Source organism: Zea mays, chromosome 4, assembly GCF_902167145.1.
Source record: "Zea mays cultivar B73 chromosome 4, Zm-B73-REFERENCE-NAM-5.0, whole genome shotgun sequence".
NCBI classification, from domain to species: domain Eukaryota; kingdom Viridiplantae; phylum Streptophyta; class Magnoliopsida; order Poales; family Poaceae; genus Zea; species Zea mays.
In genome coordinates this window covers 248,341,757-248,361,491 of record NC_050099.1, presented here as the reverse complement: position 1 = coordinate 248,361,491, position 19,735 = coordinate 248,341,757, and the positions used below count along the sequence as shown (strand labels likewise).

General features: G+C 48.4%; 3 protein-coding genes and 1 non-coding gene across 4 annotated transcripts; 1 reads left to right on the top strand and 3 right to left on the bottom strand.

The window, feature by feature from the left end:
- Positions 1-10,683: 10,683 nt before the first annotated feature.
- On the top strand, positions 10,684-18,440 carry LOC100279817 (uncharacterized). Its single transcript, NM_001352972.1, has 5 exons — positions 10,684-11,264; positions 11,360-11,618; positions 11,735-11,994; positions 17,137-17,550; positions 18,063-18,440. Exons 1-5 carry the CDS (start codon positions 11,090-11,092, stop codon positions 18,170-18,172), a joined length of 1,218 nt encoding a protein of 405 aa, NP_001339901.1. The 5' UTR covers positions 10,684-11,089; the 3' UTR covers positions 18,173-18,440.
- LOC109939289 (uncharacterized) lies at positions 12,388-14,362 on the bottom strand. Its single transcript, XM_020552961.3, has one exon. The coding sequence runs from the start codon at positions 13,900-13,902 to the stop codon at positions 12,682-12,684; it is 1,221 nt and encodes a 406-aa protein (XP_020408550.1). The 5' UTR covers positions 13,903-14,362; the 3' UTR covers positions 12,388-12,681.
- On the bottom strand, positions 14,410-16,630 carry LOC103654970 (uncharacterized). Its single transcript, XM_035967580.1, has 2 exons — positions 15,674-16,630; positions 14,410-15,112 (listed from the first exon to the last, which is right to left on the bottom strand). Exons 1-2 carry the CDS (start codon positions 16,178-16,180, stop codon positions 14,750-14,752), a joined length of 870 nt encoding a protein of 289 aa, XP_035823473.1. The 5' UTR covers positions 16,181-16,630; the 3' UTR covers positions 14,410-14,749.
- Positions 18,441-19,581: 1,141 nt separating the features above from the next.
- Positions 19,582-19,654, bottom strand: TRNAA-AGC (transfer RNA alanine (anticodon AGC)). The gene has a single exon. It is a non-coding gene; the product is annotated as a tRNA-Ala (tRNA).
- Positions 19,655-19,735: the final 81 nt, after the last annotated feature.

The window sequence follows — 19,735 nt, the reverse complement described above, 5'->3', positions numbered from 1 at the left end:
AGGAGAATTGAGCTTCTTTCTTGGCCTTCAAATTAAACAATTGAAAGATGGAATTTTTATAAGTCAATCAAAATATTTGAAGGACATGCTCAAGAAGTTTGGTTTAGAAAGTGCAAAGCCTATCAAGACTCCAATGGTAACAAATGGTCATCTAGACTTAGATGAAGGAGGTACTATGGTTGATCAAAAACTTTATCGTTCAATAATTGGTAGTTTGCTTTATATTACCGCATCTAGGCCCGATGTTATGTTTAGTGTATGCATGTGTGCTCGATTTTAAGCTTCACCTAGAGAGATTCACTTGAAAGCCGCTAAAAGAATTCTAAGATATTTGAAGTACACTCCCAATATTGGTCTATGGTATCCCAAAGGTGCTCAATTTGAATTAATTGGATATTCGGATTCGGACTATGCGGGGTGCAAAGTTGATAGAAAAAGCACCTCCGGTTGTTGTCAATTTCTTGGTAGATCTCTTGTTTCATGGTCTTCTAAGAAACAAAATTCGGTTGCTCTCTCTACCGCCGAAGCGGAATATATATCGGTCGGAAATTGTTGTGCTCAACTATTATGGATGAAACAAACCTTATTGGATTATGGAATCATTTTCAAGAATGTGCCTCTCATGTGTGATAATGAGAGTGCAGTAAAATTGGCTACCGATCCGGTCCAACACTCAAGAACTAAGCACATTGATATTCGGCATCACTTCTTAAGAGATCATGTTGGCAAGGGAGATATCTCTATTTATTCCATAGGCACAGATGATCAACTAGCAGACATTTTTACAAAGCCTTTGGATGAAAAAGATTTTGTTCTCTAAAAAGTGAAATGAATGTGGTCGATCTCTCAAATGTGGCTTGAAGTTGACTACACATGTGTCGTGCTGCATCTTGGTTCTACATATGCTCCTTATGCTTTTTATTTGATATTATTGATGCATTTTTTATTCTAAATTACTCTAGATAGTTTAATGCAAAAAATTTGCATAACTCATTTACATAATATGAATATGCATGCATACTAACTCCTTAATTGGTCGAAATGTCCATTTATGAGCACCAATTCGGATTTGAAATTCAAAATCAGAAAGTGGACAGACATTGGAAAACTGAGTATCAGGCCGCGGACCGTCCGCCCATGGACCGCGGACCGTCCGCGGAATCAGGAACTGGACAGTCCGATCAGCAATACAGACCGTCTGAAATCATCAGGGCGCGGACCGTCCGCCGCCCCTGCGCGGACCGTCCGCGACAGGCAGTAAATGCAGGCAGAGACCGCAGACTTGTCATTTGTGCTACTTGTTCTCTCTCTTGCTCTCCTCTAGCCCAATACTCTTCTTTGTCGATTGTGCGCGGACGGAGAAGTGACGTTGCGCACGGACAGTCCGACAGCTTGTGGCAACGTTCGATCAACATGTCTTCATCACGGTATTTCATAAATCTTGTGGATTTCTTCAAATTTCTTCAAGTTTTGAGATTATTCGGGTTTCCTCTCTGATCTGAAATTAAGCAGTGGTTTTACATATCTGTTTGGTGGGATTGATGGTATTACTCACTATGAATGCTGTGCAAAATTTTGAACTCAGTTGGATGGGTATTCTCTGCACAATCCTCACTTCAACATTTGTGGCGGCTAGGGTTCCTTGGGTCGCCACTGGTCGGTCGCGGACCGTCCGCCTAGTTGGCGCGGACCGTCCGGGCCTCTGGCGCGGACTGTCCGGCCCCCTAGCGCGGACCGTCCGGACCCTGGCAGAACATTGCAAGTTCTATTCCTTTCTATTGTGGTGATTTGTATCAACTATTTATCTATGGATGTCTGTCACATTATTGCAGTGGTTTTGGTGGTCTACGCAAGAAACTTGCAGGTCGCTTTAAATCAAAGCGTCCTCGTGGAGGTGATGATGACTATACACCGACCACTGATTCAGAGGCCCAATCCTCAGCTGGGGGCACTGACTCTATGGATACTGAGGACTTTCCGCATGTTCATCTTGATTATCCCATTGACACCTCTGGATGGACCTTTCCAAAGCGCAGGTTTTCTATGGCTGAGTACTGCTCTAGGTGGACTGTGAACCAGTACACTTTGCCATCTGATACCAATATCCAATTTTTCCACACACAGCTGCAGTTTGATGTCTTTTGGGGCACCTTGGTGGATACAAATTTTCATAAGCATCAAGTGATTGATTGGTCTTTCTTGCTAAGTCAATCAGTCATGGAGGGTCTGATCCCTAAGTTTGAAACGTGTGGACTGTATCAGTTTATGGGGCAACGCACAGACTTTAATGAAATGGCTGTTAAGCAATTCCTGGCTACCTCGGAGATTGATATAGAAGCAGAATCTATCACTTGGATGACTGGCTTCAAGCGTTATTCTGCTTCTTTTTCTGACTTTGCCACTGCCAACAGTCTGGATTATGGCACCATTTCTGCTGGGCTGGATCTTTATACTGAGGATAATTTTGAGGATTTCGTGCAATTTTATGAGCCCACCAGGCTAGGAATACCCAGGAGATTTGGAGAGACAGCAGGACTCAGACATCATCCTGCTGTAATCAACAAGATCGCCAGAGTCACCATTCTTCCCAAGAGTGGTGATAAGAGTAAAATACGAGATAAGTTTTGGAACATCATCCAACACATCATGAATGGTGAAGTCATGAATATTGTTCTTTTCATGATGAGACAGCTTAATGACTTGAAAATGGACAAGAATCAAAATTTAGCATATGCTCCTTACATTATGGCTCTCATCAAATCCAAGACAAGATTTGAGGGCCCATGCGAGATTGTTCACACACCATTCAGACCTTTTAAGAATGAGATAGGGTTTCTCACCAGGCCACTCACTCCCTTCCCAGATGATGAGGAAGAACCTGGCTATGAGGGTGGAGCAGCTCCTAATGTTGAGGGCGAGCAGATGCCTCCTCCTCCACCTCCTCCTCAGCCTCAGCAATATTGGGAGCCTGGTCCAGGGTACTTTGATCCTTATTTTCACAATTTGCAGCAGGGGCTTGAGACTCATATTGATACTCGCTTTGAGGGTATGATGACACATGTGGATCACCGCCTCGATGACATGCAGTCTCGCTTTGACAGTAACTGGGATGCGCTCAACTCTGAGTTTTCTGAGTTTCGTGATAAAATTCACACTAATATCACTGATCCTATCATGACCAGGATGAATAATATGCAACAGAGTTTTCAAGATAACATGGGTGCTCTCTCCAGTCAATTTGACAATCTTTCTACAAATGACAGCATGCATGATATAAGTCAGAGGCAGCAGCAACTCCAGCAGGATTTTGGCCAGTTCTCCTCCTTGTTTGACACTTTCAGCACTCACTACTACAACATGCATCCTCCGCCTAGTGATCAGTGAGGCCTCTTCTTTATGGCAATTGATGCCAAAGGGGGAAAGAAGTGATGAGAAGAGAAGTTGTCTGGCGCTTCCTTCAGGAGGAGTTGGTGGTCTATGTGGACATTAAGACCATGCATATGCATTTTACCTTTTCATGCCGCATGCATTAGTTTATGTTTTACGCATTTGCAACTGGTTTGAACTGTTAACTCTATGTCGTATGTCTGTGGACTATTATCTGTAATATTCTGTGGGATGAACTATGTTTTAGTTCAAATTACTCTCTGTGTGGTTAATCGAGGAGTGATTATATTTGTTGCGCTTACTCTACGGATCATCTATTGTATGCCTCGATAACCATGATTGTAGGAAAGTCTCCATCAAACTCCGATATATTATGTGTGTTATATCTTCAGCTTCAAATAATCCTGCACACACTTAGGGGGAGCCTTTCTTACATACTGAGTTTTTATTGGGATTTATCTATCTCTCGGACAGAACTTCAAATCAAGATAAGTCCTATGAAACTCATCTCCAAGATCTATCTTATACCTTAGGTATGAGGGAGAATTGGAAAAACTAAACTTCTCTTTAATATACTATGTAGTGTTGTCATCAATTACCAAAAAGGGGGAGATTGTGAATCATCTAGGCCCCTTTGGTGATGTTTTGGTAATTAATGACAACTGCTTGTGGACTAACGATTCTTCGAGAAATAAGAATGCAGGGTTGGACCACATAAAACAGGAAATGTTAGGAGAATCATAAACATTGGTTGTGGATCAGATAAAGGCAAAGGTATAATATAGGTTTTGTTTTTTGCCGGTCTTGAGGAGTTTAGAGAAGATACCTGACCGGATTAGTAGGCTAGATAGCCGTACTATTAAGAGGGGTCAATGACTTTGATCTGTGTGAAACTCAGTGCCTCATAGAGCATCAAGTAGTTGCATTTGCATGAGGACTAACAACGCTTCTAATCTCGTGAGTTAAAAGTTCTTTCAAAAACAAGTTTGAAAGTTGCAAAGTCTTGGATGCGCGGACCGTCCGGGCCTTGAGGGCGGACTGTCCGCGATCCACCAGAGGGTCCGTAGACTGTCTATCTCGGGGGCAACCTTGTTACTTTGCACTGCGGACCGTCCGGGCCTTAGGGCCGGACCGTCCGCAGTCCTGACCAGAGAAGGCTAGTTTCGGGTCAGTCCCTGATTTATAGTGCGGACCGTCCGGCCATGCAGGGCGGACAGTCCGCAGGTGTCAAAATGTTTTTTGACCAGGGACTGTGCGATTTCTTTAAGTTGTACTACGGACTGTCCGGGGGACTAGTCCGGACAGTACTATCCCAGGTCGCGGACCGTCCGGATTTATAGGCGGACGGTCCGCGCGTGCTAACTGTTCTTGGTCCGAGGCTCGGGTGTCTCATGCTGCCAGGTCGCGGACGGTCCGGCCTTGGAGGGCGGACCGTCCGGACCTACCTTTTCTGACAGTTCTGACAGCTTTCAAACGGGAATTATAGCCGTTATGTGTACGGCGGACCGTCCGGCCCTAGAGCGCGGACCGTCCGCGTGTGCGCAGAACATGTGCTTTTTGCACATAACGGTTGGATTTTGATGGAGGGGTATAAATAGAAGGGTAGCTCGTGTGAGAGAAGTCTCTTGGCTATTCCTTGCACACATTGAGCTCATTTGTGATCCTCCAACTCACTCTCTCACACTCTTTGCTTGAGATTGCATTCTAGTGAGAGATTGAGGGTTCCTAGTGCATTTGCATCATTTGGTGATTCTTGAGGCACTAGGTGGTACACCGAGCAAGCGTCATTGGCTTGTTACTCTTGGAGGTTGCCGCCTCCTAGACGGCTCGGGTGATTGTCTCCGTCGAGCTCTCCAAGAAGATTGTGGACAAGCCGAGGTGTTGATTGTGAGGGGTTTGCGCCTACCTCGCCGGAGCGGCAAAGGTGACATTAGTGGAATCGAGGTATTGAGTGATTTCTTGTCCACTTGGCTCAAAGATCAAGCCGTGACTTGATAGAGGAGCAAGTGAGAGCTTGAAGTCCACCTCAACGTGGATTAGGGGTGATCGGCAAATCACCGATACCACGGGATAAATTTCGGTGTCTCTACCTTCTTGCATTACTTATTGCTTTGCAAGTAATTAGTGTTTTGCATATTGTTCCTCAAGTATTCAATCACCGTAGTTGTTTCTCATACATTGTTTACTTATTGTCACTAGAGAATTTATTCCTCTTGTTATATTGATTAAATTTACCTAGTGTTTTTGATTTTAGTCAAAACCGCCTATTCACCCCCCTCTAGCTGGTGTCCTAGATCCTACAGCAGTTCAGTTAGCCGACAGGCGAGTCCTAGTGCTCGAAATGAGGAAAAAACACGGCTCCGTGCCGGAAATACATACATGTTCAGGCCCCGACAGCCACAATGAACAGACACCGGCACTCAAGGTGCCATTACAAACGGAACTCCGGTTCCGCCTCCGCGGGTACGAACAACCCCCCACATTGGAGGGCCCGCGGGGCGATAAGGCTCCAGGTGGCTCACCGCCGCCCGCTCCAGCAGCAGCGACAACGACCTCCGCTCCAGGTGGCCAAACTGCAGCGGCGATGGCCTCAGGGGGGACGCCGCTGCAACAATGCCCTCGCCCGCGTCTCCGCTCGAGGGGCGAGGACAAGCTATCAAAGCCAAAGAGCCGGAGGCCTGGAGCGCGGATGGTGGCAGTGATCCCGTCGGCGACGAGGACTTCTTCAGCCGCCACCACCTCAGCGCCGACGACGGAAGCCATATGCCCACCGGTAGATCGCCACTCGGATCCTCCCGGACGAGCGGAGCACCGACCTCCGCGCAGAGGCGCCGTACCGGGGCAAAGGCAGGACAGCCCCAGAACACGAACGCCGCCCTAGCAGCGCGCGACGTCTTGGGCGGTCCTCCGGTGCGCGCGGCGCGACAACCGCTCTTGCGGCGGGAGGGGCACCGGGAGCCGAGCCAGAGCCAGCTGAGCCAGCGAGCCCAACGCGCTGGAGCTGACGACGCTCGCCGCCGACCAGCCCCGCGTTGTCGAAGTCCGACCCTCCCGCTAGGCCGGTGAGCGCCCTCTCCCTTGAATGTTGAGGGAGAAGGTGACCCACGAACCCGCGCGGGAGGTAGAGCTCCGGCTCAGCCCGGCCTCCGCCCCAGCCAGGATGATGAAGATCCTTGAAGCTGAGGGCGGGACCAAGATCGCAGCCCGGCTCGCTTCTCCCCACCATTGAACTAGTGGTCACCGTCTTGGGTGACCATCGGCGAGGGGATGCGGCCGGGCTGCCTGATGAAAATCCTTGAAGCCGAACGATGGCTGAAAGGTACCAACTTCCGCGAAGTTGCATTTCTCCAACGACAAGGCGGAAGGACTGCGAGTGTTCCCCATCCGGGGGCTCGGAAGGTGGAAAGACGCGACGCTTGAGGGGAGCGCAAAGACATGGTTGCCTTTCAAGGGGGTCACCCTCCTTTTAAAGGCAACTCTCCCCACTTGCGTCCTCTGCCATCGCGGGCTGAGTCTTCTCCAACACGCTCCAAGGTCCTCCCCCTACGACACGGGGGCTGGGTCCCATGCGTCATGCAAGTTGGCCCAGGGCAGAAGAAGCCAAACCGTCGCGCGCGGTGCGCGCAACTGCCCAGCGGTTACGAGCATTCCTCCACTTTCGCCCAGACCAGCGGGTGAAAGGGCGGACCGCCATGCAGGCGGCATGCAACCGCACCAAGTGGGCGCACCCTTTCGACCCCAACGCGTCCAGCATGGAGGCCTAGGCCCACACGTCATGTAACCAGCTCGCCGGTTGCTACGTGCAAGAAACTGCACCGCCACTTGCGCCACTACCGTGCCTCCTCGACTGCGGAACCAGTACCACGACTCGAGGCAACTCTGCGCATGACCCAACAGTGCCAACCAGGCACATCGGTCACGGGTCAGTCAGCCGCGGGAGAAGGCGCGACGGTCGATACGGCCAGAAATGGGCCGGCAGTAATGGCGGTGGCAGGCGGGCGGAAGCAGCGGTCAAGTCATCAGCCGAGCTCACGTCCCCTCCTGGGACAGCAAGAGAACCCTCTCCCACGGCGTGAAGACGGTGCGCCCGTGTTCCGTTCCTCGAAAGGCTCACGCACGCGCAACGACTGCCACGCGAACCACTCGTCCCGTCGCATTAACTCTGCGGCAGGACAGGCGACACCTTTGGTAAGCGAAGCAGGCGACGCTTCGCTTCCGCCATAATGACCGCGTCAAAAAAGGTACGCCACGTCATTCGATTTTCGTATCCCTTTCCATTTCCTCTTTCTCTCTTTTACAACAGGGACCGGGAAAGGGGACACCCCGAAAGGGATCCTTCTCTGCGAAGGAAGCGGGCCCCGAGCCCCCCTACTGATCAGAGGTTCAAAGGCTGGCCCCTCGGAAGGGTTCAACAGCCGCCTCAGAGCACTCAGGCTCCACGCCCACTACTGGTCAGAGGTTCGAATGCCGGCCCCTCGAAAGGGTTCAACGGCCGCCTTAGGCCACTCGGGCTCCGCGCCCACTACTGATCAGGGGTTCGTAGGCTGGCCCTCGAAGGGTTCGACAGCCGCCTTAGACGCAGAGCGAGGGATGACCCTGGATACGTTCGATACATAACCAAGGCTCGGGCTACGCTCCCGAGGTACCCTAGGACATTTCCGAGACCAACGGGAACGATTTTGTAACGGAATCCCATCAGAGGGAGGCATCGAGCCCTCGGACCCCATCAAAAGGGGACCGGGTCCGGCAAATCACCCGCATGTACTTTTGGAGCGCGCCTCCGGGCCACTAGCCGACCCCTAACAAATGGGGCACGGGCGTCCACTCGGATTGCCCGTTAGCAGCTCACTGGAGACACCATGTTCGGCGCCCTCCAAGGGCAACATGGCGCTTTTCTCCCCTCCTTGCGGAAAGGCGACGCAGGGGCGTATGTAAAAAAGTCGAGTCTGTCCTTGACCGTCCTCTCGCTCTGTGCGGAGGCTCGGGGGCTGCTCTCGCAAACCCGGCTCCGGCCAAACCATTGACAGCGTCAACATACCAGCCCGAGAACTTGGGACCCGACCGTGCACCCGGGCTACGGCCAGCTCGCATGAGGGAACAACCAGACCGACCGAAGCATCGCGAAACGCATTAAGACCTCGAAGGAGTCAAACCACTCCTCCGAGGCCTCGGGGGCTACACCCGGCGGGTGCGCTCGCGCGCACCCACCGGAACGAAACACAACCGAGAAAGGCCGGTCCCCTTGCAAAAAAGTGCGACAAAAGCCTCCAAGCGAGTATTAACACTCCCTTTGAGGCTCAGGGGCTACTGTCGGGGACCATAATTAGGGGTACCCCCAAGACTCCTAATCTCAGCTGGTAACCCCCATCAGCACAAAGCTGCAAAGGCCTGATGGGTACGATTAAGTCAAGGTTCGGTCCACTCAAGGAACACGATCTCGCCTCGCCCGAGCCCAGCCTCGGGCAAGGGCAGCCGACCCCGGAGGATTCACGTCTCGCCCGAGGGCCCCCTCAAGCAACGGACACACCTTCGGCTCGTCCGAGGCCCAGTCTTCGCCAAGAAGCAACCTTGGCCAGATCGCCACACCGACCGACCGCACTGCAGAAGCATTTAATGCAAGGATGGCCTGACACCTTATCCTGACGCGCGCCCTCCAGTCGATAGAGCCGAAGTGACCGCAGTCACTTCGCCGCTCCACTGACCGGCCTGACGAGAGGACAGCGCCGCCTGCGCCACTCCGACTGTTGTGCCACTCGACAGAGTGAGGCTGACAGCAGCCAAGTCCGGCCTCGGACGCCATAGGAAGCTCCGCCTCGCCCGACCCCAGGGCTTGGACTCGGCCTCGGCCCCGGAAGACGACGAACTCCGCCTCGCCCGACCCCTGGGCTCGAACTCGGCCTCGGCCCCGGAAGACGACGAACTCCGCCTCACTCGACCCCAGGGCTCGGACTCGGCCTCGGCCCCGGAAGACGACTAACTCCGCCTCGCCCGACCCCAGGGCTCGGACTCGGCCTCGGCCCCGGAAGACGACGAACTCCGCCTCGCCCAACCCAGGGCTCGGACTCGGCCTTGGCCCCGGAAGACGACGAACTCCGCCTCGCCCGACCCCAGGGCTCGGACTCAGCCCTGGCCTCAGCCGACGGTCTCCGCCTCGCCCGACCCAGGGGCTCGGACTCGACCTCGACCTTGGAAGACAGACTCGACCTCGACCTCGGAGGAGCCTCCGCCTCGCCCAACCCAGGGCTCGGACCGACCACGTCACAGGAGGGGCCATCATTACCCTATCCCTAGCTAGCTTTGGCTACGAGGAACAAGACCGACGTCCCATCTGGCTCGCCCCGGTAAAACAAATAATGATGGCGCCCCGCGTGCTCCATGACGACGGCGGCTCTCGGCCCCCTTACGGAAGCAAGGAGACGTCAGCAAGGACTCGACAGCCCCGACAGCTGTCCTTCCGCAAGGCTCCAGCGCTCCTCCGACGGCCACGACATCACACGAACAGGGTGCCAAAACCTCTCCGGCTGCCACGACGACATGTACTTAGGGCACTAGCTCCTCTCTGCTAGACACGTTAGCACACTGCTACATCTCCCATTGTACACCTGGACCCTCTCCTTACGCCTATAAAAGAAGGTCCAGGGCCCTCTTACAGAGGGTTGGCCGCGCGGGGAGGACGGGACGACGCGTGCAGGCCTCTCGCTCCCTCCCACGCGGACGCTTGTAACCCCATACTGCAAGCGCACCCGACCTGGGCGCGGGATAAACACGAAGGCCGCGGGTTTCCCCTTTTACGCCTGTCTCCCTCTGGTTTTCCCCCCTTCGCGCTCCGTCTCGCGCCGACCCATCTGGACTGGGACACGGGCGACAATTTACTCGTCGGTCCAGAGACCCCCCGGAGTCGAAACGCCGACAGTACTGTTCGTAGAGTGAAGTTTGAATATAAGTATGAGTAAGCTGCTGAAGATAGCGTTATGTAACATAATTCCAGATTTTATTTAAATCAAGGAATATTTTGACGTTCTATTCCTATATGAAACAAAATACTTAGAATTTAATATTTTGATTAATTCTTATTATACAAAAAGGTCCACATAGACTGAACAAAAAGGGCTTCATTTCTATTTTCGAATTTAGAAAATCACAAATTTGTTTTCTTCTTATGAACAGACAAATACAATAACTCGAAGCCCGACCGTTTTCACCGCGAACTTTGCACCGCGCCCGACCGTTTTCACTCTTAGCCCACACTACGTTCTTAATAGGAGTATAGATTTCAACACTTTCACTTCACATAACGGCTGTGTCCTGTAGCTGCTCTCTTTTATGGTTGATGGTTACGACCTGAACAGATCGATCGTCCTTCCTGTCGTTTCGTTTCCTCGCCGGCAGGGCACTGGGTACGCCGCCGCCGCCTCAACGCCACCACGCTGCCGCCGCGCCAGTTCGTCATCGCGAGACACAAGACACGTGCCTCGCTTCCCCCCGGGCCGGTTGGCCGTCGCTGTTCTGTTCCTATTTCTTGGCAACTCCGCCCGTTTCACCTCCGGAGGACCGACAGCGACGGCGCCAGTAGATAGATGCACTACTGACGCCACTGGCCACCTCGAGCTCGAGTGCCAAGGGACGCCACGAGACCAACCGTGAGGACAGGACAGCGGTCGCCTTTGCCCGCGGATCCGCGGATTTCGTCTTCTTGGGTGCCATGGATCCAGTCGCCGGCACGGCGGAGCATCGGGGCCCGTTGGAAGTGCGCGCCCGCGCGCCCGGCAAGATCATCCTCGCGGGCGAGCACGCCGTCGTCCACGGCTCCGCCGCCGTCGCCGCTGCCATCGATCTCTACACCAACTCCTCCCTCCTCCTCCGCCCCACAGGCCCAGGTACTCCCGCCAACCCTGACTAGTTCTACTGGTTCTTCGTGTCGTCGCGGTCGCTGGTACTCTTCTCACAGCTCCTCTCCCTTGTTGCCACGCAGGAGAGGGTGGCGGCGCTGGCTCCGGCGCGGTGGAGCTGGACCTCAGGGACTCGGGCCTCACCTTCTCGTGGCCGTGCTCGCGCCTCCGCGGGGCGCTGGGGGAGGAGATCAGCGCCAACCCCGGGGCTCCGGCGCCGTGCTCCCCTGACCAGCTGGCCGCCATTGCCAGGCTCTTGCAGGACCAGGAGATCCCTGAGGCCAAGATCTGGCTCTCCGCCGGCCTCTCCGCCTTCCTTTTTCTCTACGCCTCCATTTTGGGGTTGGTTGCTTATTCCACCTAGATCAATCAATCTTGCATTGTCTGTGTGATGCCTGACTCTCGCCCACATTAACTTTTTTTTTTTCACACATGTAATTGGCTGTGTTCTTGTGCAGATGCAGGCCTGGCAAGGCAGTGGTGTCCTCGGACCTGCCCATGGGCGCAGGGCTCGGCTCATCAGCGGCATTTTGTGTTTCCATGTCGGGGGCGCTATTGACTGCTGCTGGTGCAGTAAGTGTTGGAGCACGCAGGGGTGCTGAGGGTTGGGAGGTGTTGGAGAAGGGTGCTCTTGAGCTGGTCAACCAATGGGCGTTCCAAGGGGAAAAGATTATTCATGGCAAGCCTTCTGGCATTGACAATTCCGTCAGCACTTTTGGTATGCTGTGAAATTGATTAGTTTTTTTTCATTCAGGGCTGACCTCTAGTGGTTGTTCGCAATAACTTTTAATGGTTGATTTCTGAATGGCACCCCACTCTAGTCACTGTTAGGAATTCAGGATTGCTTCTAGTTTATTTAGGCGCTGTTTGGTTTTATTAGTCCTAGGACTAAAGTTTAGTCAAGAGACTAATCTTTAGTCCCTACCCTGTTTGGTTCTAGAGACTAAACATGAGCTAAACACAGTTAAAGCAGTATACAAATACCAAAATGCCCTCACTCTTGCCCCTGCCCCTGCTGCTTGCAAATAAGACTGTGCGCTGAGCTGAAACTGTGTTGCTGAACTGAACTGTGCTGCTGAGCATATATTTGAAACTGAAATATATTTGAAACTGAAATACAAACACCTGTGAACTGAAATATATTTCAAATACGACTGTTTACAAATGCGACTGTGAAATATATTATAAATCAAATGCCACCAAAAGGAAACTGCAACTGCTTGCACAACAGAAGCAAAAATTACAAGATCTCTCTCGTTTCATTGCATCCAATATGAACAAACCACAAATATATTTTAAATATATTTCAAATATTCCAAATGCCAAACTGAGAAGCTGCCACAAATGAGTTTCAAATAATAGAACAGTCCAGAACGATACACAAATTTATTACACACAATGCATTTTACATTCTACTAAACAAACCATCACATATCCATTCTCGAAATTCATTCATATTGTAGTCGTCTTCACCTTGAACTGAAACGACGTCTTGACTAATTGCACCGGCAGTAGATGACTCACCAATTTCAGGAACATAATTCTCATCATGGTCACACAAATCAAAGTCCTTGTCTCCCAGATAACTCTCTCTAATAAAATTATGAAGTGCCATGCATCCCATAATTATTTTGCTTTGTTTTGGCATTGGATAACTAGGGAGATTCAATAGAATCCTCCATTTCATTTTCAACACACCAAATGACCTCTCAATAACATTTCTAAGAGAAGAATGTGCGTAATTGAAATTCTCCTTTTTACCGCCTGGCATCGGACCATTTCGGAATTCTGGCAGATGGTATTTTGTACCTTTGTAAGGAGCAAGGTAACCTTTACGGTTTGGGTAACCTGAGTCCACAAGGTAGAATTTCCCTTCAGGAGGATGTGGAAACTTATCTCCATATTTCTCAATTGCATCTTTAAACACTCTCATGTCGTGAACTGACCCCGGCCATCCAGCCACAACAAAAGTAAATCTCATATCGAAATCACAAATGGCCAAAACATTTTGTGTAGTGTACCCATGCCTGCCAGTGTGTTGCACTACTTTGCTAATTGGAACCACAACTGGGATATGTGTGCCATCAATGGCTCCAATGCAATTGTCAAAGAAAGGTGCAAATCTAGGTGATTGTAGCCTTGCATGAATAGTTTTAAACTCTAGGTCTATTGGTCTTATTATGTCAGCTGCCAATTTGTTCAAACTAGTAAGGACTTTGTCAAATTTTCGACTACAGGTTTCTATAGACCTACAAAATCGATTTTCTGCCTGCCTAAGTGACTGAGGAGCTCCACAAATCCATAGAAACATCCCCAAAGCCTCTACTGATGACATTTTTCTAGTGCTTTTCAACCCATATGTCTCAACAAGAACAGTATGCAAGTTTTCAAACACGGTTCTGCTCATCCTAAACATGTTGTAGCAACTTGTTCTATTTCCTAGTGTTCTCATAACCCATGCATAACCAGTTTCAGTTGGTTCCCTGTATGATGATTTGTTCATGTAAGTCTCAAAGTGGTACATACCAATCATAATGGTTGTAGCTGCTATGTATCTTCGCCTCTTGCTACGCAACCTTAGTAACATTGCTGCTTGTAGCAGATCATCAGATGCCTCAACCTTCATAATTATCACAGGAAAAGAGATCAACACATTAACAAAAAAAATATGCAGCACATAGACACATGACACAGTTGTATAATCAGGGAATACAAAATTAAATGGAACTCAGTTGCAAACTGGATAAATGATAGGCACATAGACACATGACACAATTCTCACATAGAGTTCAAAACAAAGACATATGACACGATTCTCACATAGAGTTCAAAACACAGACACATGACACATAGTTCTCACATAATTTGTGCTAAAAGCCACACAATAACCTTCAACCAAAATATTCCTTGCAAAACCTTTGTAGCCACTTCATCCTTTGTGTTGCAGTATCAAAGCGATTGAAAATAGCTCTATTGTACTCATCCTTGAATAGTTTGGTTGCCACAAAGTACTCATCTGACTCCTTGTCAGCTCCAGATTCTACTGCCAAGTCTAGACAAGAATTGAACTGATCAATGGCTTCTAAACTTTTGTTTTCTTGGATAGTTTTTAGTTGGTTAAAAACATCAGTGTCTGCATTCCTTGATAGCTGCATTTCATTGATTAGTCCTTTAAACATCTTTACCATAGGACTTTTGCTTTTTTTAGGTGGACTACGTGCTGTACTGGTAAAGCTCCTCTTTCCTCTGCTACTAGGGGTACTAGAATTCAAAAGGTCTTCCCCATCTCCATTTTCTTCTTGTTCTTCATATACTTCTTGTGATGGTCTGTGTACATCACCAGGGATACAAGAACTAGACCCATCAACAACAATTCCATGGAACATTTCTGCTAATTGTTCCATGTATGTAGGAATCGCATGTTGAAACTTCCTGCACTCTTTTCTTTTCTGCAATAAAAGGTAACACACATTTTAGCTATCAGTTGTAAGGGCTTCATGTACAGAGATATATGACACCAGTGCACTAACCTCTGTGTGAGTCTTCCAGAATGAATCTGAAGCTATAACTACACCATCAGCCCTTCTTCCTAACCCACTTTGATTGTTAAGAAACAACCAAAAAGAGTACAAGGCCTTACACTGAGTCCATCTATTCTTAAATTGTTTGGTGTCGTGTCTGAGTCCTGTCTTAGAAAAGAATTCTTCCTTTATCAGGTTGTATCCTCTGGTTGTCATTGTACCATTTAGACAGTTCCCAGCTCTAATTTGGTCAACACATAAATCACAGAATATTTGTGTGTTCTCTTCATTCCAATTGGCCTTGTCAAAACGAGGCTTTTGTATGTAACAACCACGGAATATGAACAAAAGTTAAAAACAATCATTATAAATCACTATAGTTTTTTTGCTAATGGGAATGCTGGAATTTTTGACAATTTCCTTTATTAGATATTAAAAGGATTCTGGAATTTGCAATGCCGTAAGTTATATTATAAATCAGATTGATAAGTGACCAACTAATTTTATGTATATAATTAATAAGCATGAATTCCTGTAACATGCCCTCCACGGTTAGGACCATTAACATGTATGAAATTCATGTGTTGCTTGCAAAGGAATAGGGGAGTATAGAAACACTAAAATTTGCAAAGTGGTGCATCAATAACAAAAGAATCACGTTTAATCACAGATCACAGTGCACCCTTAAATTCATGTGTGATGAACTAATAGATGATGAAACTGAATTCATCAAATAAAAACAGAAATAGTACTTAAATAGAGTAACTCATGTGTGATGAACATACAGATCTTGTTTAATGACCACTTGAGGCACATACAATTCATTATAGCAAACACAGTAAAACATTGTAATCAAGACATGAAAAATTTTCTTACCACAGAAGCTCGAGAATCCATTTCATTGGTTGGTTCATCTCCAAAATCTTCAATGAGGACAGGGTCAATAGGTGCAGAAATAGCAGATCGACCTCCACCACGACTACTAGTGCCTCTCCCCCTAACTCCACGGCAACCTCGAATTGGACCTCGGGCATGAGAAATAGGAGCTGAAATGGTTCTGGTGGATTGAAATAGTGTGCGCGCTGATCTACCACGACCAAGAGGAGGCAAACCTAGGTCGGATCCACCATCACCTGACTGGAGAACATCTTGGTAGGATGAGAGATATGGAAAATCGGTACCCTGGGACTGGGAGTTCAGATCAAGAGCTTCAATGCGGCTGCGAGGTGCTGGGACATTGATGCGTGGTGGCAGAGCAAACGGCGACTGCGAGAAGGTGCCAAAGTCGTCGTCCTCGGGAGCTTCATGACCAGTGCGGCCCCTGGACGTCGATGAAGAGCAACCTTGGGATAAGAAGTCCCTGAAGTTGCGGTGGTTCTCCATCTTGCGACCGGCGGCGGAGAAGAAGGGGCGAGCGCTGCTGCTTTGCTTCTGGGACAGAAAAAAGAACGCCGCAGGCACCCCGCGACACCCTTCCGCCGCAGGCACCCCTGGGACTCAGCCACAGGCAAGCGCAGCGCGGACGCCGCCACACCCGCGAGGCTGGCCGCTGCTGCTGCTGCGGTTTTTTGACGAGCGCGCGCGGGCTGCTGCGGTGGCCGGCGGCTAGGGTTTTTTGCCGAGCGCGCGCGGGCTGCTGCGGCGGCTAGGTTTTTTGCCGTGGGCTGCTGCGCGCGGGCTGCTGCGGCTGCTCGAGGGCAGGAGAGGAATTTTTTGCGTTTAGTCCCATTTAGGAGCCCTGGAAGGGACTAGAGACTAAGGCCATGTTTGGTTTCTAGGGACTAATGTTTAGTCCCTTCATTTTATTCCTTTTTAGTGTATAAATTGCTAAATATAGAAACTAAAATAAAGTTTTAGTTTCTATATTTGGCAATTTTAGAACTAAAATGGAATAAAACCTAGGGACTAAACATTAGTCCTAAAAAACCAAACACCCCCTAAACTGGTTTAGTCCCTCTATTATATATATGTTCCCCCTTCTTGTGTTTGGAGAATTAGGGACTAAAAAGGACTAAAAGATATGGACTAAACATTAGTCCTATGGAACCAAACAGGGCTTTATTTGTTTTTTTTTCAAACAACTCCCCTAGTTATATATGTCCTAGTGAGTTATATATATGTTCTATTGAGTTATATATGTTCTTGACTTACAGGTACATAAAAATGATGTATCTATGTATCGAAATCAATAATTTAATTAGTTTTAGGTCTAAGGTATGGAAATCTTCGTTAATGGGCGTTAAGTAGTTTATTAGGAAGCATGAGGTCACCTGAATGTTAATTGCCTTATCATTTCTCCTAATTTGTTTTGGTTCACTAAATCTTTTGTTTGAATCTAGGGAAAATGATCAAATTCAAGAAGGGGGAACTGACAAACCTTGAGTCCTGGAACCCAGTCAAAATGCTTATTACTGATACAAGAGTTGGTAGGAACACAAAGGCATTGGTTGCTGGTGTGTCTGAAAGGGCGTCTAGGCATCCAGATGCTATGGCTTCTGTCTTCCATGCAGTGAACTCTATTAGTGAAGAGCTTTCAAGCATTGTTGAGTTAGCAGCCGAGGATGAGATAGCCATCACCTCTAAGGAGGATAAGCTAGCAGAGCTTATGGAGATGAACCAAGGTTTGCTTCAGTGTATGGGAGTCAGCCATTCTTCTATAGAAACTGTGTTGCGGACCACTCTGAAATATAGCTTGGTCTCAAAGCTAACTGGAGCTGGTGGTGGAGGCTGTGTGTTGACTCTAATACCGACGTGTATCCTTTTTTATATATCCCCTGGCTGCATCTTTTCCTTTATGGTTTTATACAAAATAAACACCATACAACTTATGTGTGATTTCTGTTAATCTTTAACATTTCAACTCAAAGCTTTTCAGAAATCTGGGTCTTGATATTTGCATTAATAATGAACCTGACAGTTTGGGAACTTGAGAACTACAGTGGCCTGTCTTATGCTCTCTCTGTTTGAAATCGTAGTTCATTTTGGCTTTGTCCTAAGTCGATTTTTTTTTTAACTTTGAATGAAGTGCTTGTTACTTAACACTATATAGTCATGTAGAATAATTCTAGGTTCCATCCCATCTAATATATATGAGGTTTTTAAATAAATATATCAATGTGGAAGGACAGGATCTGTAGCAGTTTAAATTCCTAAACATCCATAGATCTCATCGTATCTGAGTTTCTGTTCTGTACCTACTTAGAGAAGTTTTTCATCTGACTGTCATTTTCAATAATGTCAAATGCTTCCTTGACATGATTATCAGTATCGGCCAATACTGTTCTGGAGAAAGTCACCACAGAGCTCGAATCTCACGGTTATCGCTGCTTCAAAGTTGAGGTTGGTGGGCGAGGTCTCCAAGTATTCCGTGGATAGCACTCATCCTATTTCAAGGAGATGTTGTACCAAACTTAGATGGCTTACCTGCATTGAAGCTGTTTAGATTCTCTTCTTGAGTTATTCCAAGATCATGATAGGATATTCTTCTCCTAAGCCTAGCAGGTTCTTGTATCCAGTACTTTGCTCCAGGATTAGGACATTCTTATGCTATCCCTAGCGATCTTGTATCAAATAAGCTCATAGATGCATGATCATTGCTGGTGTGATTGTTGTATTAAGTAAACAGACTTTTAATTGCTCCAAATGTCGTATCGACTTCATGATGCCAGCAGCTACCCATATGTGCGAGTGCGACCTCTCCACAGGCGGCTTCAACAGTGCCACACTTCAACACCAGTCATCTGGCTGTGGGGTGGTCACCACCTATGCGCCCGTCCTGGTCACAGGTGCGAAAATCTCTAATCGATATAGCTCCTGCGATCTACAGGTCTGGGGTACCATCTTGGCCAGTTAACTCTACACATCAGTTGTTTGCCAATCATGCTTTGCTATGGTTATGGGTTTTCCCAATTCGATGCCTCAAATTGTACTCTTGCCGCATGAGAATGCCTTTGGTCCGCAACTTTGGGCGCAGGAGTGGCTCCTCCTATACGTACGTTTGGATGGTCCGTACTTGGGCTCAGACGGTCCGCGATGACGCAGACGGTTGTCCTCTTCGCAGCAGACCTAGATCTCGTCTATCGGGAGAGACCCGTCGGGAAAGAGAGATCCTATGTTGTGTCTTAGCGTCGGCAGGCTACTCAAGACGTCTCTAGTCAACGTAGAGTCGAAGAGCTGTGAAAATTCGAGGTAGAGAGACTAAACTAGGGCCACTCCTAACGCATAAGGTAAAACAATAAGTAGAGTTGATTTGATCGATTATGGGGGGTTAATCGACCGTAATCATTCATCTATATAAAGGGATGAGGCTTGGACTCGTTACAAGTTGGTTACCGAGTTAATACCGCGGGTTTTACTAACAAACCTCGCTAGAAATCTAGAACCCTAACTGATTCTGCGCACGTGCGTATCATCCGTGTCGCCACCACGGACCGTCATAAAAAAGTCCTGGATCTGTCAAAACCACACCCTAAGACAATTAACCATTTTATTCTCTAAATAAGTTTCAGTAAAATTAACAAATAACTACTATGCACAGTGAAAAAAATAGCCTAACTCAAAGAGACTGCTAAAAAATTATTGCCAAAAACCTTATACTTAGGACTGTTGTAAAAAAGTTTTTCTAAAAATTTCAAACCCACAGAAGACTGCTAAAAACTGTACCTTAATTTTTTTGAAACAACCAATATGGGCTAACACAGACTAAATGGGCCTGGTTTGCAGCCAGCGTGGGAGGCAAAAAAAAAAAAAAAAAAACCCCGAAAGAACTGACAAAAAAACTTGGATGGAGATGCGGGGTATCGATCCCCGTGCCTCTCGCATGCTAAGCGAGCGCTCTACCATCTGAGCTACATCCCCATTCGTGTTAGAGCAAAAGTCCAATTCTACTAATTATATAGAGCATCAGTCTTTGCGGCGACTACTTGGGCGGCAGCGCGT

Coding starts and splice junctions, on each gene's coding strand:
- LOC100279817 (NM_001352972.1), top strand. CDS start 11,090: ATGGATCCAGTCGCCGGCACGGCGGAGCATCGGGGCCCGTTGGAAGTG. Junction 11,265..11,359: donor CCTCCGCCCCACAGGCCCAG/GTACTCCCGCCA, acceptor GTTGCCACGCAG/GAGAGGGTGGCGGCGCTGGC. Junction 17,551..18,062: donor GTTGACTCTAATACCGACGT/GTATCCTTTTTT, acceptor CATGATTATCAG/TATCGGCCAATACTGTTCTG.
- LOC109939289 (XM_020552961.3), bottom strand. CDS start 13,902: ATGAAGGTTGAGGCATCTGATGATCTGCTACAAGCAGCAATGTTACTA.
- LOC103654970 (XM_035967580.1), bottom strand. CDS start 16,180: ATGGAGAACCACCGCAACTTCAGGGACTTCTTATCCCAAGGTTGCTCT. Junction 15,113..15,673: donor TGGATTCTCGAGCTTCTGTG/GTAAGAAAATTT, acceptor TACATACAAAAG/CCTCGTTTTGACAAGGCCAA.